Below are 24,298 nucleotides of genomic sequence, written 5' to 3'. Positions count from 1 at the left end.
GCTATAAAGTGTTTCTTTTTTTCTGAGTATATATACTTTCAAAATAACATTAACAATTATGAACTGTGAGCAGTTAGGTGAATTTGATTACAGCTCTAATTTGGTAAATTCTTTTTAAGATTACAGTATACATCAGCTTCATTTGATGTACTTCCCATTATTGATTTTCATATGTTTGTTTTTATCGCATTTTCTTTCTTAGGGCCTAAATTAATATTATTTTTAGTTACTGAGTACGTCAACTGTTCAAGGCAGTTGTGTGAAGAAGATTCTCTCTAGGATCAGGCCCTTCTTCAAGAGGTTTCTTAACAGTATTTTGGAAAGGTGCTGCTGACACATAGGTGCAGAAAATTGAGACTTCTGTAGAGAATAGTTGTCTTTTCTGTGGAGCCTTTGCCTCAGGCCTAGCCATCCTAATGCTTCCCAGTTAGAGGCACAATTTCAAAATCATCTATGTTCTTTCCCAAGAAGGATTTTCTTTTTGTCTTCAACATGATGTTTGTGCCATATCCCACAGTTGTGTTGATTCTTCAGAACCTTGAGGCTTCTGAACACAGGCTGAAGTCGTGAGAAAGGAACCCCAGAACCAAGTTCAAAAGTTGGGAGGAAGAAAGGAGGATTCATGTTTTCAGGCTTGTCAGATGCAAATCTAAACTAGCACGGTTCAGAATTTTCACCCTCTGAATTAAAACATTCAGCATTTTTTAATCTTTTTGGTTTTTTTGCTAGAAGGTACTGACATGCAATGACACTGGTCAGCCAGTTTTGTTTGTTGTAGCTGGAGGGTTCTAGTTATGAACAGTGTAAGTGAGTTGTGTCCAAAGTTAGAAGAAATGCCACAAATGTGTGTGAGGTTTTGTTCCTGGGCTGCTGCAAGCAGGGTGAGGTGGGTAAAAATGGATCATTTGGAGGATCACTAGTTCCTGTGTTATGAATGTGACAGAGCACATAATAGATGCATGCTCTTGGGCAGTCACCAAGAGCAGTCTAACAGTGTTCTGTGTAGTTGCAAGAATGCAGTTTGTTGCTCAATATTCACCCTCCAAAAAGATCATACCAATTAGCACTTGGAACTGTGAGGAGTAAAGGGAAATTCCAGATTTCATCTCTCTAAAAAGCAAAGCAGATGCTCCTAAATATTTATAAGAACAAATCACTAGCTAGGATAATTTAGCAGAATCTAGAGAAGAAAAGTCTCAGAAGTCTCAGTCAGCAGCCAGACTATCCTCAAGTAACCTGTGCTATGATCTCAGCAGGAGACTTGCTAAGCCATTTTTGCATCTGTAACTTTTATGCTTCAGTAAGAGTTTGCCTTCTAAGCTGCTGTTTTGTCACTCAGTCTTACACGACATAAGCAAACAGAAGTTTTACTATTTGTGCTAAAAAGAACATGTGGATGTTGGTTCTCAAAATTGCTGAACCCCACAAGTCTCAATGGAGACTGGGTACACACTGCCTCTAAAAGTTGAAACTCTAACTTCAAAATCAAAATTTTGATAAACAAAGCAAAGTGATCTGTTCTGAGTCTGGGTGAGAAAAATATATCCAAACATGCTGTCTACCCAGAATGGTTCCCTATATGTATTTAATTGTTGATTCTTTTTAATATAGATAGGTATAAAACACACCAGAGTACATTTGAATGGTATTAAAGCTGGCAATACTTGACAGGACTTTGGAGCAAATTGTATAACAAAGTGTTTGCAATTGTCTCCAGACTGAGCATTGTAAATGCAGAAGTTCAGAGATAAGATTTAATAGAATCTAATTTAAAACAGGATTATAATGTAATTATAGGAGATGCCCAGATGTGAAAATGTTACTTTTAAGGTCTTTCAATCCAATAATTGTGCAAATCCAGACATTGTTCAAAACCCCCATGACTCATTGTAGATGTTTTAAACTTCTGTTTAAGTAAACTAATTTTTACAGAATAATTTGTTTATAGCTATCTAAACCAGCACTGATAAGAATTAAGGCTCCTGCTAATAAGTAAGTTATAGTATATTCAGTTGTGACTATTATGTGTAGAGTTAGCTCATTCAAATACACAGGATTTCTGTTAGAATTAACTGTGCAGGAGAGTTGAATGACACTGCTATTCCAAAATCAGAAGGAAGTCAAGAAGTCTGCCTCTAGAACCTGAAGTTCTTGTTTTAAATTCCAATATGATAATTTTAACTTCTAGTTTAATTGGTATATTTACTTTGAGACTCTTATGAAGTGTATGTGGCATTCAAAGTTTAATTTGTGGTTGAATAGATTACTTTGGAGGTTTTATATAGCATATAGTTTAAATCTCTATTTGAAATGCAGACTTCAGTTCATCTCATAGTACAATTAATGCTAGTACAATGAAAAAAGAAAAGCTATTGTCATTTAAACTCTTCTTGCTCTCTGTTGTTAGCAACACCACAGGAAATTACAAACAAGAAAGCTGTTTAAAAGTCCACCTCTTACTTAGTTATGTGGCTTGGTTATTTATCTTTCATTTTCCTTGACTAAGCAGGTCTTTGTTTTGTTGGGTTTTTTCCTTCTTAATTCATAATACCATGAAGATTTTATAGTCAGTGAACTGTGTATCTCTAATATACATAATATTTTAAAAGATATTTTGCTGCTTATTAGATTAACTTGGAGATATTGTTCATACACAAAGTTCTTACAATGTATATATACATGCTTAAGTGGCATTGAATTATTTTATGCTGAATGCTCTATAATTTTCCTGAAGTAAACTGAAGTAAATTTTTCAGGGTTCTCCTTGGTGTCAAAATATGAACATTTCACACGAGTAAGTTTCTGTAGTATGGCCATTGTAATTAATAAGCAGATATTATGATCTCCAAATATTCCTAGGAAACACTAAAAATTAAAATTTTTGACTGTGACTTCAAAAATATAATTTCTAGTATGTAATACCTATGGCACCGTCTGTTATGATTTGGTGGTGTTGTGTAATAACAATTTGGCTATTGTATGTTGGGTTCACTGTTTACTCTATGGATATAGCAGTTAATTGGGAACTTCCATAAGAGGAAGTAAGCATAGAAGAAAAATATCACAAGATTTTCCATCCTCTGCAGATGCACCAGAATTGTCAAAAGACAATGACAGGTTTGTTAGCTTGCATGACTTTATCTCCAGTTCAGTCTCCTCCCCCTGCAAAACTTACTTTGACAGAAAGAGCCAAAGTTCAAGAATGAGGAACAACAAATGACAGCAAGTTGTTTTATTGGGGGGGATCTGTCAGACAAGGGGAATGCTTGTTTGAAAGAATCACGGTGAAGGACATTCTGTGTACCCAGAGGAAATGGTTCCTGTCTTAGATTTGGCAAAAGGCAGCAGATCCCTAGATGAGAATGATGTTGTATTAAACCTTTTTATTTCCCCTTTTTTCACTTACTTTGTAGTACAAAACTCTGATTTCCTTATGTTACTCCTCTGGATATCAATGGTCTCTTAGTAGGTGTGGCTGATCTTGGCCCAAGGGTCAGTTCAAGTTTGAAAACTAGACTGAAAACACAGTTTATGTGTTTTCAGTCTACTTAAACACAGTTTAATGAGTTCAGTCTCATTAAATACAGTTTATGTGTTTTATGTGGTGAGGAATAATCATACATGGAGCATCTTCCGTGAAGACTCAAACCTGCTTATGACTGCTTAGAGTGGCCAGAAATGTCCAAGCAAGCCAGTAATACACATGACTTTGTGTCAAGTAAACATCCTTTTTCTGTCTCCTTCTGGTACAGTATTATTTGATTTACAAAAACTGGCTTCAGAATTCTCTCATACTGGTTTTTACAAAAATGAGTGGTATGTTTTTTAACCCAAAATATTCCTAATTCTATAATGTAAAAGGACCCATTTTGATAATCTGCCAACAATTCTACTTACAAACCACTGTGGAAATTACAATCTCGTGTTTTGTCCTTCAGTAGCTAATTGCAAAGTAATGGTCCATGCTTAGTTATGTTGCTATATCAAAACTTCGGGGTATAGAGCAAATCATTCTCTATTTTAATCTCTCTTGTGTTTTGATTTGTCACTAGATTTTTATAGCAAGAGTTGCAAATTCTCAAACTATTTGAACATAACTGGTTCAAAAAGTCTTTTGTCAATCAAGTTGCCGCATAATTCTTTTGACCAGGCCATTTTAGAGTCTTACATTTTCAAACTGGCACAGTCTGAGATAGTATCCAGCATCGTATCCAGCCACAAGTCTTGGCTAAAGGGGACTTAGTGTAAACAGCATAAAAAAACCACAGATTACTAAAATAGATATGTGCTGCAAATGATTGAAAGGCTCTCAAGATGTTAGCACAGCGAAGCCCAACTTAAGTCAGCAAAAGTGGCTTTCCTTACTGATGGGGACTTTTACTGAAAGCACACCAGAGCTATACCAAATACACTTTTATAATTTAAAATGTCCTTTAAATATGAAGGTTGCGCTGGAGACTTCTTACACACGTTCCATGGTGTTTGCCTTCTATTTTTTTATATATCAGGTTCTACTTCTTCTAGTCTATAGTTTTTAGCCAAACATCCCAAGAGCAGGAAACTGCATTTTGCTCTCACTTGCCCCTTTTGTCCTTTGCATTGAAGCTGATTCAAGGAGGACCTTCCCAACAGCTGAACTTTAGGTTGTTCATTAGGACAGAGAAGCTGTCATTCACCAGGGGTGCAGTGGAGAAGCCTTCCAAAAGAATAAGACCCAGCCCAAAAGAATAAGACCCAGGGTTGGAGTGGCAGAGGGTAAGACTGGACCTGAGTGCTCTTGCTCCACTGACTTGCATTTTCCTGTCTTTCACTGAGTGCTCAAGGTACTGGTGTTGCACAGGCTAAGGCCAAAAACTGTATTACAGAATTCATGTACTGCCAGTGCATGTCATAGCCTAGAATCTAATTCTACTTCAAACAGTGTAAATGGAGACTATTTTGTAGACATATTAGAAAGGAAAACAGCTGTGAAAAGTGGTGTCCACTTGAGTCTCTTAGGAGTTGGGAATCAGGGCTTTCTGAACATGTCTGTCATTCTTTACATTTCGCATTCCTGAGCTTTGTAGTATGCTTGAAAGTGCTCCTTCTTAGGCAATATATATTTGGGGAAAAAAAGGAAAAATCTCTGTCATTCCTCATGATCATCTCAAGGTATGCATAGTGTATTGCAAGCAGTGTAAAAAATCATGCTCTGAAAATTCTTTCAGCTTGATATTCCAGAAATAATTAATAGATCTAACCTGTACTATGAATGGCTGAACTCTGATGACAAGAGATGTGTTACAGCAATCTCTTTTGAGGAAAAAGGAGAAAATTATGCTTTTTCTCTCAGGCTTCATGTAATCAACACTTAGAGCAAACTGTAGTTTGTATCTTTTGGAACTGTGGGTTCTAAGCCTTTTCCTCAAGGCTGCCTATGTGGAAGTACACTTTTCTTTTGCTAATATGCATAATTTTGGAGAAGATACTCAACTATTAGGTCAAAAACCTATACGTATTTTGGTTTTTCATTTTAGAGGTAAGTTTTCAAATGTCCTCTGGGGAGATATGTATGTTGTTTGTGCACATGTTCAGATGCCTCTGTTTAATATTCTGGCTTGTGTATTTGTTGTCTAGTAGTTCACATAGTCAGAGATGCTGTGAGCTCCTTGTAATGGTCCTGATCATCACTGTTTCATCTTCTTTTCACTGCTAATTCATTCTGCTTTGCATTCAGTAAAAGGAGGATGTCATTGATATCATAGGTCAGCAAAATTATAAAATAAAGTACCAGTAAGTCAAGCAATTGTAGGGAAGTGAGGGAAGTGTGAAAAAGAAAGATCTATATGACACCAAGGTGAAACAGCAATCCCAGAACAAATGAAAAAATTAAGAGAAGAATGTATTCGTGTCCAGATCAGGACTCCAGATTGTAGTGGTCCCTGGGACTTCTGATGCACCTTCCTCCATAAAATGTCATGCCTTTCAATATGAAAGTTAATGTTCTCCTTCTGTCATTACTGGCTGGTTATTCTGGGTCTTAAAAGTTGGTTTGTAATTCAGGAGTATTATTTTGAAATGTAGCAACCATCCTTCTCTCTCACTTGCAATTGGGGAGAAAATTACATGCCATCTCATAGGACCAGGCTCTGTATTTTTATTTCATACTGTTATTCTGTCCTTGTATGAACAATAATTTATTTTAATTCTGCATATACTCATAGAGAATGAAGAAGTGGGGAAGGCAATGTTCACTTTTTCCTTGTTTGTTCCTCTAAGAGAAGCTAGTCTAGTTTAAGAGACAATTAAATTCCATCAGTATGCCATTCTTTTCCTCTTATTTCTCTTTGCCAGCTTGTAGCAGACTAATGCATGTAGGTGTCATTTTTTGCATCTTTAAATCTGAACTCTTACAGATAATGCTGCAATTCAATTTGCAGCCTGGCTTGTATTCAGGGCTGGCATATCCTACCATAGCAATTTATTTATCATGTTGTTTACTAGATCGTTTATGTGGTTTGGAGAGAACAGACAGGGCTGCCAACAAAGCTTAAACAATGATTTCATTACCCAAAAGCATGAGATTGCAATCAGGAGTATGCCATTGTGTTCTCATCTTCTGGCATTGTTGGAGAGCAAAAGCAGAGCTTCCAGCTGGTCTAAATAGCAAAAAAGTATTTTCACAAGGGATGATACTTTGCCCTCGTTATCACGTAAAATTTTCTATCAACACTCTTTCTGATTCCATTTTAAATTTACTTGTATTCATGGAATAAGTGACCATATCAATTTAGTTGTTTGCTTTCCTACTTAACTATTCTTTTCATTCCCACCATTATGTATTTTTGCTCTCTTATATTTGTACCTGTTTCATCTATTTCTTTCACACATTTCTCTAGGCTTTCATCTATCAAAATTTCTTGTATGGAGGTCTTTCTCTGACCTGTCTCATGAACTTACTAATTTTTCATTTGTGTCTTTTCCGAGGACTTATTTCTGCTTTGAGTGGACTCAGAAGTTCTTCTAAAATGTAGTTATTTTATCCCTACATAAAGAGTATAGTAATAATATATTTTCACCTCATCTGCCATTCACACTAGACTGCTTTGTTCCTGCCATGAGTCCTGTTGTTCTTGTTTCATTATCTCTTTAGTACACCATTTCTCGAGTTGGAAAGTGCTTTTGGACAGGGATTATGCTGCTGTTTCTCCTGAAAAAACTCGTGAGCTGTCTGATCATTGGTATCTCCCTCATCTTTGTGTGCTCTGTCCTTTTTTTTTTCCTAACTCTTAATAATACATTTAACTCTCAGGAAAAAGAGTTCACACTGGATAGAAACCCTGAATCTTTTTTTTAGGTATATGCTAATGACTTTAAAACAAATTGTCTGAGCAGAGATTGCAGGATCAGTCACAGAGATTGTGAGACACTTGAACTCTGGCATAGCAAACTCTGAAAATTAACCTGAAGAGTTTCACTAAACTGGTCTGAAGAGGAAGCAGAGGAATTGAAGCAAGAACTATTTACTATATAGGTAGACAAAGTGTGCATTTTGTTCTCCACAGCAGGTATCTGTGATGAGCAATGCAAAGCAGCTTAACTTCTTTCAAGGAAGACTGAAATTGTCCTGGTGGCTGAGGTCCCTGTGGTGGAAAAACAAGGTCTCTGTTTAGCTAGATGAAGCTGTTTTCACTGGGCTTACTGTTTCACTTGGACTGCAGTGATTTTGTGGAGCAGCTAAAATGCAGTGAAACTTCACACCCTGTTTTCACCACACAGTGGCATGTTTGTGTGCACATGAAAAAAAAACCAAAACAAGCTTTAGTTAATATGGTGTCTTCCCAAAAGAGTTTTCAGAGGCCACCAGCAGTGTGGCTGTTCACGTTTTGTTCACAGCTGGGGACTGTAAAAAGTGGAAGTTCTCGTTGCTGAAAGCTGTGCAGACTCCTACCATAACATGGCATCTGCTGAAAGAGGAGCAGCAGGACGCAGGGTTCAGGTGTGCTGGATGGGTGGATGCTGTTGATCCACAAGATGGCATGTTGAAACTGTCCTTCTCTCAAAGGAGCAGCATCTAAACACTGTTGTGTTAGTGTGAACTAGGGCTACAATCTGTATCATTTGGAAAAGGGAAACAAAGGAAGAACAGTCTCAAAAAAATGGAGCTAGGAGCTGTTTGAAATGTACCTTTTTTTTTGGAATGCAAAATTTGAATGTCATGGGGAAGGAGTGAGGAAAAGCCTTTTTCTCTTACCACTGGAAGTAACTTGGTTGCTTCTTTTTTCTTGGTATTGTGTTGAGTTCAGATTCACAATATGTCACTAAGTGAGCACTGATTTGCTGTGATTCTGCCATTCCTGCCTCTTCCAGGAACTTATCAGGGCTTTCATAGAAACCAAATATTCCTATTGACCAAGAGTTCTTGTGCTTTGGGGATTATTAATTTAAATTACTTTAACTTAGGCAATTCAAGACTTTAAATGTACTTGGAGGAAATGAAAGTTCACAGTTGTATTTTAAATAATATACATTTTTAATTAATATATTTACTTTTATTTTTTCAAGTTTGTACTGTACTAAAACTGTAAATTTTTGATTCTTTTTAGCTGTTTTTCATGCTGTTTACAATTTGTGTTTACTTAATTTTGGACAATAAAAAACAAAGTAATTCATTGTTTGGCTCATGTGCACTAAGCCATTTATTATATTTGAATGACAAACTGCACAGACAATGTTAAAATTTGGATATGATCCTTTTTATTAATAGAATAAATATTTAGTTTTGCAATGTTTTTCACTCTCTTCTTTTGTTGAATACGCCCTTATGTTTCACTTGCCTAATTTTTGTGTTCTTCTTAAGGGACTGTTTTAGAATATATGGAAAAAGATGAAAAGGCTGTTGCTGACTTTAGTAGATGTTAGATCAGACAGTCAGCTATTAGTCTTTCACTGAATTCACACTTTCAGCCACACAAGGATCTCTGAAGTATTAATAAAAATCAAAATAATTGTTAATAATGTTGTTTTTAAGTATCTAGGAGTTAATGTATATGAAGAATCACTTCTCTGTTCAAATTTTTCTCATCAGCTCTGTAATGTTCCCAGTCTGAAAACACTGAGTGTATTTGAAGTCTTTTTGAGGGTTTTGTTGAGAACAGGTGAAGTCTGGTTCAGCTTTTTACCATTATTCCACAAACTTTCATCCAAACTTCCCCTCCACATTTGATTAGAAAAATCTTAATACAAAGGACTGTTTCTTTCCAGTGCCTGGTAATTGCTCTGTTTTCAATTGCCTTGCTACTGAAATGTTGCACTTTGAGTTTTCCCCAACAGTTGCTGTGTTCCTTAAAGGGTGTTTTTGTCAAAAGAGAGCTAATTGGGAGAAGGAGCATTCTTCTTTCAGGGAAAGGCATTACCTTTCCCAGCCATTCAATTTACGTAAGCGTTTCCTACGTGTGCCAGAAGAGTTTCTTCTCTTTTGACTAAATGAGTGACCACAGGGAATCAGATTCATATTGGGTTACACAGTAAGGGACTTGTTGACCTGAGTGAATTAAGAAAAACCTCTTTTTACTGCTGCCTGTTTTTCATGATCTGCTGTGTTTCATCCCACAGTGACAACATGCAGCCTCTTGCTGAGCTGTTAAAAACAGATTTGTTACCTGGCTCAGAGAGACATCCTAGAGCTTTAAAAAAGTTGTACTTGAACAGAGTGTGACACTTAGAATGGGAGATAACTAATACTGTGGCGAGAACAGCCCCAGGCAGTGTTCTATATCTAGGAAAACTAGATAAACTGTATGAGGATTTGCCATCCTGGGGACAGAGGGGGATAACGAGATGCTTATACAATGTTTCTGATCATGTATCTGTTGTCCATTTCAATTCTGGTCATCCTTCTGTGTTGGATATCTGTAAACAGTGTTTTAAGTAGAGATTATAAATTAAGCCCCTCTCAGAATTAAACTCTTACACAAACAGAAGATAATTATATTGCTGAGCTCTTTAAAATATGGGTATAGAAATATCCAGCTTTCCCAGCTTTCCCAGCTCGGAAATCTTTCAAATATTTCAAATGGGTACTAAGATAAAACCTCCCCTTTGTAAATTACTTCCAAAGCTTTAAAATAAAATGAGTTTTTATAAAGAAGGGCAGGAAATATGCATAGTTTGGTAGATCTTTTCCTTTAGTAAGAAAGAGAAGTATTCTGCCTGAATTTCCCTCAGTGCTGTTTTTAACTATAGAAATAGCTGAAAGGTTAAATCCAGCCTTCCAGATTCCTTCCTGAGAGACTTCTTTGTAGTCTCAGTAAATTTGCTAGTAGATCTTAATATATTAATGAAAGAAGTAATGTCTAGTTCTGGACAGATCAATCTTCATTTACATTTTTTCCTTTTTCAAATGTGTCATTTATTGACAATCTTTATGATAAAAGCAGGAGCTTATACTTTCCCAGATGTCTTCCTTCTTCAGTTCTTCATCTGTTTCCTTGATGTGTTTTGCATAATATGACTACATACATTAAGTCAATTATGCCAATACAAGAGGAAATGGGTTTTGTGGAAATGATTCTTGTATTTCTTACATAAAGAGCACCATCTTTTCATCTGTTTAACATTTGTATATTTACACTGGTAATAAACAGATTAGCCTGTTGTGACAAAATGTGTTGGGATTTGTGACACAACTGTATCATAAAACCTGTGAAAAAGCAAATGTTATTTCTAACCAAGGCAGTGTAACAATTCTGTACTTTTAAAAACTTTTACTAATAATCCATGTAGTTTACCTAAGCAGAGTATAGAATCTATTTCTATAGTGCTGCACATTAAATCCCATCCATTTAACATCCCTGATCCGAATAAAGAATGTGATATTTGTCTTTCTTTTTTGGCTCTGTCATCTGTAAAATAGCTGTACTGATTTGCAGGTTAGCCAGTGTTGACTTTTCTTGCAGTAGGCAAGCTTACCTAGTCTGTAAATCAAATAGTTATTACAGTCACTAAAAATGTTTTAAATTTTACCCATCAGTAAAGAGAAAAACCAGTAAAATACATATTAAAGCCTGCTTTTTAAAAAAGATATTGGAGGAAAAAATAGTAAGTACTAAGTTTAAATGTGAAATACTAATGCAGCTTCTCTGTGCATAACCATTATCACAGTCTGATCATTTATTGTGATGTAATCACAGAGTATTTGAATGTTACTTTTTCTAGATAATAGTAAGAACAGATATTTTGGGATTTATGATGGACAGGTGCAGAGAGTATATCTGTATATAATAGCTCCTATATCACTACAGATTTCTTTTCTTTGAATTTTGAAAGGTATTAAATGGCTGCATTGGAAGCAATCACACTGTAGTCAGGTGATTTAAAGGTATTAAGTAAATAGTGTTCAGAAACTATCTCCATACCTGGGATTCTTCACAAACTATAAGCCAAGTGTGATCCAGTAAAGGATCAGTTATTCTTGAACTTTACTCTGACAATATATTTAATCCTGATTTCAGTAAAAGCTGACCAAGACTTATTGTTAAGAAGTGTCATGCTTTTCTTTTTCTCTGTTTCAGCTGAGACAATCCCAGTCGTACTGCACAGACACAGAATGCCTTCAGGAATGTGAGTAACTGTTCATATCAGGTTCATGGGAGTAAAATGAACAGCAGTAATTAAAACACAGTCTGACTGTTCTTTAAAATGCAGCAGTTGATTTAATGTTATAGGAACATATTACAGTAAATCAAATCCTGCAGTAATAAAATTGATGTGCTGGGGAGTGGTAATTTCTGAGAACCTGTGATGAACATCTGTACATTAGAAGCGGCATTGATGAGAATTCTGGAGGTATCAATAAACCAGCATAAACATCAATCAGGCCCCAAGCATTACTGAATCTTATTGTTAGCCTCCAAATAGGATAATCTGGGGAATGAGAGGGGAAAATTTGGAAAGTGCTTTATTTGTTCTCCTCAGATTCAGAGCAGCCTAACCAATAAAGAGTAGATACTGAGCACAGACACACACGTGTTCACAGCTGGGGCTGGGTGATGAACTGTCTGTGCTGTGACCCCTCTACTCCACTGAGAGGAGGAGGAGGCTCTGGCTCATAAGCTGACATCCACCATGACTGCATCTCTGTTGATTTGGCACCTGTGTAGTTAATGAAGCAGAGGAATGATGTGTACGCTTCCTTGGAATTTGCTATGAAATGCATCAAAAAACCTCTTTCAAACAGTGAACAGTACTAGGTCAGTCAGACATTACCAGAATGGACAGTGAAGCATAGCTGTGTGGAGGTTATGCAGCAATGTAAGCATGCCCTGAGGCATTGAGACACTCCGTGAGACACTTTCCCTGAGCTAGAGGGAATGCTGTCAAATGTTTGTAAATAAAAGTGAAGTGAGTCTGTGTTTCCTACATCACTTCACCAATTGAGTGTGTGAACTCATTCAGCTTGCATCAGGACTGCTGTAAAGCCTTGAGGGAGCAGCAAGCACCTGAGCAGTGTTCTTGTAAGCAAGAGCTGCTGGTGCCTGTATCTTTTATAGGTCTAGGAGCAGTGCAGGCAAGGTTTCCAGCATCTTGGAGAGAGTGCATGGCTCCGTTGACCCTCATGTTCCTCCCTCTTCACTCCTCTGTAAAACCTGTTTAGAGATGGGCATGCAGCTCAGACTTGCACTGGGCTCTGCCAGTGTGGAACAATCCCAGATTCAGTGCCATGCTGGGCTGAGGGGGGAAACTGAACTGTCCCACATAACCCCCTGAGGAAAAGATGGTGTGGTGCACATATGCTGTACAGTGCTGCTGGCTTACTCCTTCTTTATGGGCTTCCATCACTTCCAAATGCACCTGGGCAGACTTTTTAGTCTCCCACACCTTGGACTTCTATGCAGTTTTTTTAATCACAGACATGTAGGAGAAGGAAAGAGGCAGATGATGGGAGACAGAATATTTTCTATATTAGAAGGAGGCACAGACAGGGCATGGAGCTTTCTGAGCTTTAGTCCACTGTCAAAACCAAGCAATGGTAGGTCATTCTCATGCCTTGGGAGTCGTGGATCATTAGTATTTATGAAGTTTTTAGACTAAGGACTGTATAAATGAGTAAGTTCTCATATGTGTGGCTACAAAGCCTGTGGGATAGCTTTAATGTTACCAAGCTATAGTACAGTGGGGATTTGAATGGTTTGCAACAAATAGCTTTCCATTCTGAGATTCTTGCAATAACTGTCTGTGCAGATGCAAGCAATTTGACAGCAATTGTTCCAAACCAGTGGTTTGTTTCAAAAACCAAAGCAAAAATTATAGAGTAAATCTTTCCCTATGTTATTATATTGCTTAAATTTAGTTCTAGCGAAGGTATTTTTCTGCTGATGCAATGACACAGCCTGCATATTTGTCATTATTTTGTGGTGCTTCTGTGATGCTGTGTTTGTGGCAGTCTGTAAGACCCTGAGAGTCAAAGGGAAAAATAAACTGATTGAGCCTGGAGAAGCTTCTAGAGAGGTTTTCAGAAACATATTAAAGTAATTCTGGGCCAGTCTTCTGTTCATTGCTTCATCCTGTTTTTATGAGCTGTGAAGTGATGAGCTTACGTTTGAGGTGGGTCTCCTCTTCCCTAGGTCCCACAGCTCCACTTCCTGGTACTTGTTGACTTTGATTCCTCATTTCAGAATCTCACTAAGAACAAGTTTGTTTCACTCTCACCAATTCACTCATTCCCAGAATTTGTTCTTCCTTCTGGAAGCACAGCTGGGAATGTTGTCATACACAGATTCTTAAGTTGCAAGGTTGTGGAATAACTGATGAGATGTATGTGGTTTTGTTTTGGGAGACGTCAGGGTTGGGGTTCAGCCAATGTCACAGCAGCATCATGTGTTGTGCTGCTGCTACCAGCTGGAAATTCTCAGAAACACCCTCTGTTGATTCTTCTGAGCATGCTTTGTTTTTCCAGCCCTTGATTTAGGTTATTTTTTGTTGTTGTTTTTTAGAGCCATATCAAGGCAGTAGTACCAGGTTTCCCACCTTCACTTTTTTGTGTTATTATCTACAAATTCTTACTTGCAGTTGTTGGCACCATTATGTCATAGTGACTCCCCTGCAGAGTTTCCTGCCAGGGTCAGGACCAGTGCTTTTGGATTTAGGTATAGGAGGATATGAGCAGCACTTCAACAAGCATTTGGGCCCTCTGCTTGATGGCTGTTCATCGGCTGGTTCTCCATCAGAGTATCTGCCGTGCATTAAAGCACGTGTCAGAGTCTGATGATTGTTCCCTCAATTTCAGTGGGTGCCTTGCAGAAAGAAAAGGCTGTAAGTTTTGAATAGGCAGCACATTGAATTTTCTGTTGGGATTGTTAATGCTCAGCAGATCAGAAGATCTTAGAGTTTCCCTTGAAATGAGCAATAAGAGTGGTAATTCCTTTCTGAATTCTGTCTAATGCAAGTGGAGCAGGCGCTTCTCTGACGTGTGGCAGTTGCAACATCAGCGACTCATCCAGCCTAGGGAGGGTCCCAGCTGGTTCTGATCTGCTCTGATGGCTCATGGCCCTTCACAGTCAGCCTTCCCTTTCCCTGTCAAAGGAAATGAGGGGCTGCTGCTGGAGTTTTTTCTGTGTTCTAGCAATTCCCAGACGTTGACACCTCATATTTTCAGCACTATTCTCAGTGCTCTGCTACGCTGTAATGTGGTCAGAGGTGACTGTCTCAAATGTTGTCTACTCCCAAACTTTTATGCAATTTAAAGTGAATACGTACATGTGATTCATCTTGATTTGTATTCATCTAGGGCAGTCACAGCAGCCTAATGTCTGCCAACTCTTCCCTCCCTTTTCTGGGAATTCCCTTCTCCCTTCCTCTGCTGCTCAAGACCATCTTGGCTTTCTTTGGGTTCCTTATGCCTGCCTTTGAAAGGGTCCGTTTGCAGGCATTATCTCCTGAAGGTCCCGTGGGCTCTTTGTCTTCCCTGATTATTAATTTCTAAAATACCTCTCCTCATTCAGTTTGATGCCTTTCTTTCACGGAAGAAGCAAGGCTTAAAGCACCATGAAAAGAAGACAAGTCAGAGACCATGCTTTTGCCTTCCTGCACGCTGAAGTTTAACAGTTTTTACCAGGGTCAATCTGTTTGTACTCCAAAAGAAGGTATTTCTACCATGAGAGGGCAGACAAAAAGCACCACATGGAATACACTTTTACAGTAAAACAAATGAAATTTCTCCTTTCTTGAGAGTGCAGCCTCACTCTGAAGTAAAAACTGCATTTTAAAAGCACTGAGTTCATATAAGGGTGTTTAACCTGGGCATTTAGTAGTTTTAATATTGTATTCTTGAGATTTCAGTTGCACAATCAGGAATTGGTTGACCTTTAATCTTTAAAAACTCTTTTTACCAAACTCATAATTTTAATAGCTTTTACTGTCTTCTAGAACCTCAAATGAATCTGCAAACATCTGTCATGGAGGATTTTTATTTTCTACTTCCCATTTCTTTCTGGGTGAAGACTAGTTTGTGTGGCCTGGTCTCCGCTTCTAGGAAAAAGCAAGTCCAAAACCTGCATCTTGTACATGGAGCCACAGATAGGATTCACCATAGTCACTAACTCCCATGGAGTTCATCCCACAATCTCACACCAGCTCCTCATAAACTTTCTCCTGCAGAGAGATAATTCAGCCATACTGTAAAAAAAGGAAATAAATAAATTCCAGGAAACCACAGGGCCAGAACTGCTCACAGGCATCATTCAGGAGTGTGAGGATATATATGTATGCCAAACCCAGGGGACCAGATACTGTGAAAATAAAGACCTTGGGCTGGATTCAGTGTTGCATGGAAAGGTAGGTTAGAGACTGTGTCATGTCTCTCATGACATGGGAATATGTGCTGTTAAATTCTGTGCTAGTTGGTGTGTCTGGAGCCCTGGAGATTAATAACCAGATCCATCCATCAGAATGGGTGCTGGCAGGAACATTCATCTCAGACCAGGACAATCTTCTGTCCATCTGAAGATATTAGAAAATACCATTCACAGGTGCTCTTAGAGGATAACCTTTATTCTTCAAGGAATCAAAACATCACTTCTAAATTACTTGCAAAAAAATACCAGTTACAGATAAAGAAACTGTGACTGTGAACTCTTAAAAAGAAGATTTTATTTTTTCTGCCCATCACCATAAATTCCATTCTGCTTGGTTTCACCTTCACTCAACTGTTCTTTTATCCATAAGCTGGTTTTATCTGATTATTTTGTGATCTCAGGGATGGAGGTCTTTGTAGCAAGATTGTTGTTTCCTACATATAACTGCTTCCAGTAGTTGAAATAGCTTCCTGTCTCTTCTCTTGATTTGTGATGCAAAGCTTTGAAAAGTTGGATTCAACCCCACCTATGTGAAATTTTGCTTATCCTCTTCCCTGTAAGAGATTAAAGTAACAGATTCTGAAATATCTCACATCCTTATTGAAGCACACGCTCATTGTGAGAGGTGTGGGTTTATCAGTTCCTTGGTAAATGTAAACTTTGTTGTGTCTGGCATGCCTTGAGTAGGTAGTACAGGGCCAGTTAGATCAGCTATTGTCTTGCCTTAGTTCAGAACATGTTTCAGCACGTTTGGTTCTGTCTGAACTGTGTTACAGCACAGGCTGGAAGAAACTGTGTCCTGCAATGGACCCCTCTGGGTTCCCTCTGTGGTCCCCTCTGCTCCCTTCCCTGACCTGTAGCATGACCTGATCTGGCATCATTTGCTTACCCCAACTTTTGGTTAACCACCACAGACCCTAAGTGCAGCAAGGTTCAGCCAAATTCCAGAAGGCAGTTGGACCAGTCCATTTCTCTGCATTGAACGGGGAATCCTAACAAGCCATCAGAATTTTCAGTCTTCTACGAGAAATATTTGCCAAAGCAGTTACCTTAGGCCTTCTTGTTGCTGCAGATAGTCTCAGAGTGTCTATTAGTGTTGTCTGGAAGCCCCATAATAAAGCAGTTGTTCTTTTCATGCCAAATTATGTGCTCATCTCCTGGACTGCATATAAGATTTTCCAAGATTTAAAATATTGATATATGCTGCTGATAATAATAATATTTTGGTCAACAAAACTAAAGGTCTAAACTCTTACCTTCACAATTCCATATGCTTTCAAAATCAATTGTGTAAGAGTTTAGTGAATTAAAGGCTGTAGCTTTCTTATTTATATTCTGCACTATGCCATCTGGTCCATATACAAAGCCCTTTATTCACTCAGATTTTCAAAAGGAATTCTCACTTGTAATTGCATATCATTCTAATAATAAAATTCCTCTACATTAGCAACATCTTGAGTTTTGAAATGTCTATATTCTGTACACTTAAAAGGCAAAGGCAGTTTCATTTGTTCATACATGTTGATGGTGGTGTTTGTGCTGTGAGAAGCATGAACTTCTGTGGTGCATGGGTTTTTTTCTTCTTTGACATTTTTGAGTGCATGTGATGTGAGTAAAACACATCAGTCCAACAGCAGCAGCTCATGAAGCCTTATTCCCAGAGCAGCAGTGTGGAGATTGGCATAGCTGTAAGCTCTAGGCTTCCCTGCAGGGCCCCTGTGCTGTGTCATGAACAAACCCTTCCAAGGAAGAGCCTCTGTTAGCAATGCTACCCAGGATGGCAGTGATGGGGGTGCTTCTGTGGTATCAGCATTAACCTTCAAGGAAATTATTCCAGCAGGGTATGAGTTATCAAGTAAGTGTTTAATAAGAACAATCCAACCAATACTGAATCCAGACTTGACTCCACAATCATTATTATTCATTATAGCTTTGAATTAATTGCTCTGTATCAGTTGATCATCTAGATCATTAATGAAGATGTTAGGCCTTCAGATACTATAATAAATGGATTCATGTGAGTACCATAGGTAATTATCTATACATGGGTTTACACTTCAGCTGACAAGATTAGTTACTGCTTGATTACTTGAAGTTATGTTTCAGAGGAGAAAAGTAGTTTTAAAATGTGCAGTATTTGCAAGAGTTTCTTGATCTAAAGAGATCAACCAGCCATTTCAAGCCTGAAGGTATTTTCTTAAATTTATTTCCACGTGTTGATGTTTCAGGTATTCTGTATGGAAATTTGGTTTAAAATTTTTATATTGTGTTCCTGGGCTTTATTTTGGAATGTATCTCTGCAGCATTTTTTCACCTCCTGCCAGATACATTGCTAGCAGAAATACCACATGACCTGGATGATCAGTCATGGAGATCTGGCATATTGACACTAAAACATCTTCAAACAAACTCTCAAGAAATAAATTAAGAGTAGATTCAAGAAATTTATTACCATTAATTTGCTCCCTTCTTGCTAAAATTAGCATGTTCTCTGTGTGAGGCCTAACAATGGAGCCTAAGCTTTCATCAGTTTGGTCTTATTGTTTTGTTTGTTTGAGGCAAAAAACCAAAGACCAACATACATATGAGGCTTTTCCTACATGAATATATTCTGCATCAAGTTTGATTTCTTAAATGTCAAGAGCATGTTTATCATCTCCAGTTACTAGGATTTAATATTAATTAAGAAACATTCATGATAATTCTAATACCAGTGAAATATTATGAAATAGATTATTCTCTTTTCAGATGGGTAAGAAATACGATAAAATACAGTATTACTGTCTCAAAGCCAAAATGAGTGACTAATTAGAACACTCCATTAAAAACTATTTCAGGGATTTCTTCCTGAGATTGCATTTTTGGTTTCACTTGGGGAAAAGAACTCTGCTGTTACTCTGTTATAACTTGACCTTTCTTTGTCTGTAGTGCCAGGACCAAACTCCTCCAGTGACAATGGCATCAGCTTTGCCATGATAATGATGGCCTGGGTGGTGATTGCACTTGTCTTGTTCTTACTGAGACCCAGTAACCTAAGAGGATCAAACACAGTCGGAAAGCCAACCAGCCAACACCATGTAAGTGCATCTTCAAGTGCCCTGCAGGGAGATTCTGTATTAGCTTAAATCTATTTTGGTTTTATACACACTGTCTCAGAGTATTTTTTCCCTTTTTTTTCACTGTATTTTCTTGGAACTCCATTAAAAATTACAATGAGTTAGTCCAAAGTGAAAGGAATCATGAAGGCTCAGTGTGGGATGGAGCAGGTGCAGTGTCCTCCGGACACTGTCTGTCCCTGGATGAAACTGCCTCCTGCCTTCTTAGGTGAAAGGGGACAAGCACAGCTTTAAGAGAAGTCAGTAAACAAAATTACAGCATGATACTTTGACCAGGGTGATCCTTGTCCTAGATGTGGGATCATGAAAAAAATCTCAATTAATACAGGAAAAAGTATAATTTTTTGATGCTCATTTACTCTAATTATTTTAAGAGATGTTGAAAAACCATGAAAGAAAACACAATGTAACGCTTCTGAGTTCTTCTATTGCTATATCCTCCTTTGTGAAACACTGTGTCTAATTCTGTACCTGCTTTTTTTTTTTTCCTTTCCTCCTTTCTTCTGCCAAGGGACAAGAACCACCAGCCCCACCAGTGGACTAGAGCATTCAATATTGGAAAAGCTCAGCAGCTAAAACCTTGCACGACCAAATGAACGAAGTGACCAGATTGCTCCTAACTCCCACTCAATACTGTTTTCTCATTTATATAGAGCAGAGTTATCACTCAGCAGTAATCTTCATGAACTGCTTTTAGCAACTTCAATTTTAAGTGAATTTTTGCTTTGTATGTTACTACAATTCCTATAAAATTGTAATTTGATTAATGGTAAGGCATTGCAGGGGTTTTTTGGTTGTTACTGTGGACATTCCACTTAATCTCTTTCTGTTACAGCGATCCTTATTTCTTTGATGTGATTTCTGATATGCATTGAAAGAAAAAGAAAATCCCAGTCCACCTATAAGAATGGAAGGTTACTGACCTTTCTTCAGATTAATTCATATTTCTTCTCCAGTATGCTTTTGAGAGTTATATTATGGTTGGAAGTACTTAGTTATGTGCTGAAAAATAGAAATTGTTTTATATTTGCCCTGGTTTCAGAGCAGCTTTTATTCTGGTCTTTGGACCACTAACACAGTTTTCAGGGTTGCTGGCAAAAGCATGGATTGTCCACTAGAATAATACCGTAAGTGAACATGAGGATTGCCACTGTCAAAGCTTTGATCTGTATATTGGAAACTTTACACAAAAGATTATACCACCAAAAAAGTTAATTCAGCCATTTTCATTAATAAATTGTATGTCTTATTCAATATGTTGTGAAAAAACGTACTCTAAACCCAGGTGTGTTTACTTACAGACTTTATCAAAAGAGAAATTTAATAAGAAGAACTTGGTAGAATTTTCTGTCCTGGCATAGTCTTTTCATAATTGATACCTTAACAAGTTTTTAGCCATGATATAATAGATATTGGACAGGATGAAATCATACCAAGAAGTTACCATGGTTACCAACTTTTGGTATTCAACATGTACTGGATTATTCAGGTTTTTCACCTGTATGTTATCAGCAATTCTTAACATTTCATCCATATCTACTAGTTGTAATTGTAGAATAACAAACTTGCAGGTGACTACATATGGCATGTCTCTTCCCTCTAATAAATGTGTGTATGTGTGGTATGTTTCAGTGTGTGTATGTGTGGCTGTGCACGCACCTGTGCACATCTCCCATTATAGAAAATGGGAAGGACTTTTTTTATGTACATTAATTTAAGAACATTTTAAAGATGTACAGAAAAGCAACACTGTATATTTTTCTTGTTCAATTTGAAAAAGTGATCAGAATAATGTAAAGAACATTTTTATGTTCCCAACATGAAACTTCTTTCCTTAAAGGTCAGTAGAACAGACATATGGGAATTCTAAGCCTTACTCTACAAACCTTTATTTCATGAAGACTTTAGTTATGGAGCTGAAGGAACTAACTGTTAAATTTCAAAAAGGTTTGTATTAACAGGCTCTAACAAAAATCTCACATCAGATCCCATGGTTGACAGCTGCAGGGTTTTGCTCTTCAGGGTAAAGGGTGAGCCACCTAAGCCCCCTTGTAAGGATACAGTGTAGAGCTGAAGAAGGGCTTCTGTAATTTGATGTAATTGACCTTTGAATTTCTATGGAATACTGTCCTCCCAAGCCTAGGAGTAAGTTTAAAAAAAAAAAAAGGAAAAAAGAAGAAGATCGGGCCAGGTGCTCTCAGTGACATCAGTGCAGTGCCATGTAAAGCAATGAAACTGCAGGAGAGAAGCTGAGAGAATTTGTCCCATTGTGTCTAATAATGTACAGGCCACAAACACTGTGTAAAGATGTCACTGGGACAAGCATTCTTGCCAGTGCTTACTTTTTGCCTTCCATGTACATTTATGTTTGGGATGCTGTTCAGTACAAGTAATACAGCATCATTTTGTTGAACCCACAAGAAAACCTATATAATCTCCCACACTGACCTTTTTTCTCCAAGGATTTTTGGCCAGAATTCTTTGCTATTGGAGGCATAAAACAAGCTTCCAGTTGATTAAAAAGCCAACTGAAACAGGCTTCCATTCAGAGCACTACTCCTCATCATCTTGGGAGTTGGTGAATTTACAGGAGATGCTCCTCACTTGTGAGGATCAGTCTCACTTAAATGTCTGTTTATGTATTTATAAAACTTACCCCATGCAAATGAACTTTTTGTTCAGAGGAATGTTGTGGTTTACCTTTAAATGAAATGTCTTTGCTTGAAATTCCTCTGATTGTCCCAGTGATTTTATACATGTATGTTTTCCTCATGTAAATGGCTATTTTAAATTTTTTATGTAAAAGAAAATGAACATTGGAAATATTTTATTGTAAAATGTTTTACTAAAGAGCCAGGCCACTATCCCACATCAAAATGTATGCCTTTTAAATTCAGATACTCTCTCAAAGATACAAAATTCAGATCAGCACTCTTAATTAAAATAAAAATAAGTAACCATAGGACTGTATTTTGCCACTCTTATTTGTGTTAAATAGTGCCTTACTCATCAAGTAGTTGCACTGAAGTTTGTGGAACTACTCTGAGATAATGTACTAGTAGCAGCTTTAGTAAGGGTGGCAGAAATCTGGTCTTTAGTGATGTAATTTGTGATTAAATAATTGTATCATGGTTACAGATGTTTATGGTAAATTTTGGGAAGAGATTAGTGGTATGCAAAGCTCTAGGGTATGATCAGTTCTGTAATGATGGTTTTAAGCTTGGTTAGTCAGAGATGCAAGTTGTAGCAACTTGGAAAATATGGAAGGAAAATTTACAATTATACCTTAACTTTGTTAAAACAATAGTATTTTAGAGTCTGCTTAACACAATTACTATACTCTGAAATGAGAAATCATATTTATCCATGCACTGTCTGCAGATCACTTAGCCTTGTAATGTTAATGATTGAAAAAGGAATAGTGAAGATGTGATGTACTTAATGTGAATCGGTGGTTTAAAATATCTGAATTATGCCAAACAAAAAATCGTCTGTGCCATTTGCAGTTTCCTAGTAATCTTTTACTGAGTACTTGGATTGGGATAAAGGGCTCGTACTATGCACTTTTTATTGACTTAACAAAATAAATAGCAATCATTAGTAAACTTTTGTCTTTGTCTTTTAGTTTTTATATAAGACATAGGACTGCACCAACCTATCAGTTTCTAAGGTAATTTGAAATCATCTAAAAATAAGAGTCAGTAAAAATAGTGTGTCACCTGTGTAACTTTTAAAATGTAAATTCTACCCTTTCTAATGGACACTTGTCTACTGTATGTATCACAGGCAAGTCAGAACAAATAAAAAGCAGTTTCCAAGGCTTAAGATACTTTGATGACCAACATGGATACCTCTGCCTTTTGCTCTTCTAAGTAGTTGTGCAATCTAGGAAGTTAGAAATAATACAGGAAGAAAAGTAATGATAAATATGCTGATGGTGTTACTTTGTTTTAGATCCAATCCTACTACTTTGGGATTGCAATCTGTTTTCCAGCTCTAGATCTTGGCAGTGTTGGACTTTGAGGAAGGAAGATGCTGCAATAGCTCCAAGGCAGTGTGTAGGAGCAGCAGAGACCTGCTGCTTCCTCACTGTTCCCATGAAGTGCAGCTCTCTTCTCTGGAAGCAGAGCACAAAATTCTGAGCACTGCCTCAACAGCAACTCAGATCCCTCATTAAAGATTCCTATGCTAATCTGAGGAAGAAAATGAGAACCAGGGGAGCATTAGGGTTTAAAATAATGTATAGCTATCCAGAGATAGTGGCAATAAATACCAGAGAATCGGAAACAAAATCAGAATAATATAATAATAACAATAACAAGTAACAAATGTTTTAGCATTTGAGTCAATCTAAACAGCACGAGATCTTACTCAAATACCAATAATATCTGCTCATCAGAATTTACCCTTTTACTCAAACATGATGCTATAAATAACCCCTGAAACTAAAGCTAAACTTCTAAGTACACTTGTTACAAAGTTTGACAAGGATATGCAGATGCCTATTGAGAAAAGTGATGCAGAAAGAAAATTGCCACAAATCTAAATTTACATTGTTGAATAGATCTGTACAAACCCTAGCTGTTCAAGATCACCAGTAATTTGAAATTACTCTGCCCCAAAGTCTGAAAAAAAATTACCCTATTTAGGATGTTTAGGAAAAATACACCAAATCATTGCAGCAAAATATCCCATTAAGTGAATTCCTCGCAAAAATGGACTACTTACATCCTTTTCTCCTTCTCTTTATTTCTCCAGTGCCAGCCAATGGCCTACAGTGCCATTCACTGCAAAGATCTGCACCTTGGGGTGGGGGAAGAAGCAGAATATTCCATGCTGAACCACATCCTCACTTGTAAAACAACACAGCTCTTACCAACTTTTAGGCAACATCACCTGAAGATTTTTCATTTCATATAGGAAAAGTAACTGAACACTTGTATCCAAATTGCCAACTCCCATAGCAGACATTTAGTAGTTAAATATAATAGCTAGAAGAATCTGGCTTCCACACCACCTTTTTAACATCTGCAGATCAGAGCACTGGCCAGAGGGGGTGTCTGAAACAAATATGCTTCAATATTTGGCAATATATATTAATTCACCCTATATATGCAGCATTTTAAAGGTTTCACTCTTCTTGCCTTTATGGAAAGTGTTACTGTAAAATACTTACTGAAAATAAAGCAGTAATTTATAATCAAAGATCACATGTAGCAAGGTTTAAGAAAACAGACCTTTGCTTTTATAGGTTTTGTTGTTTCATCTTCCATGCTATAAATGATGAAGCAGAGGAATAGTTTTTGTGACTATATAGTTTTCAGGTTTATAACTGGCTTAAAATTAATT

The 24,298-nt window shown here is 37.3% G+C and overlaps 1 protein-coding gene across 2 annotated transcripts in view; it reads left to right on the top strand.

Moving 5' to 3' along the window:
• SMIM14 (small integral membrane protein 14) overlaps window positions 1–22,558 on the top strand; it is a 55,212-nt gene extending 32,654 nt beyond the window's left edge. For both annotated transcript variants that reach the window (XM_064710293.1, XM_064710294.1), the window contains exons 3-5: window positions 11,553–11,601; window positions 18,762–18,910; window positions 19,461–22,558. In XM_064710293.1, coding sequence (XP_064566363.1) covers window positions 11,553–11,601; window positions 18,762–18,910; window positions 19,461–19,493 — 231 coding nt within the window. In that variant the 3' untranslated portion in view covers window positions 19,494–22,558. The remainder of the gene's footprint in view (window positions 1–11,552; window positions 11,602–18,761; window positions 18,911–19,460) is intronic.
• Window positions 22,559–24,298: the final 1,740 nt, after the last annotated feature.

Source organism: Zonotrichia leucophrys, chromosome 4 (assembly GCF_028769735.1).
Source record: "Zonotrichia leucophrys gambelii isolate GWCS_2022_RI chromosome 4, RI_Zleu_2.0, whole genome shotgun sequence".
Classification (NCBI taxonomy): Eukaryota; Metazoa; Chordata; class Aves; order Passeriformes; family Passerellidae; genus Zonotrichia; species Zonotrichia leucophrys.
The sequence above is the reverse complement of the archived record's forward strand: the minus strand, read 5'-3'. Positions and strand labels throughout refer to the sequence as shown.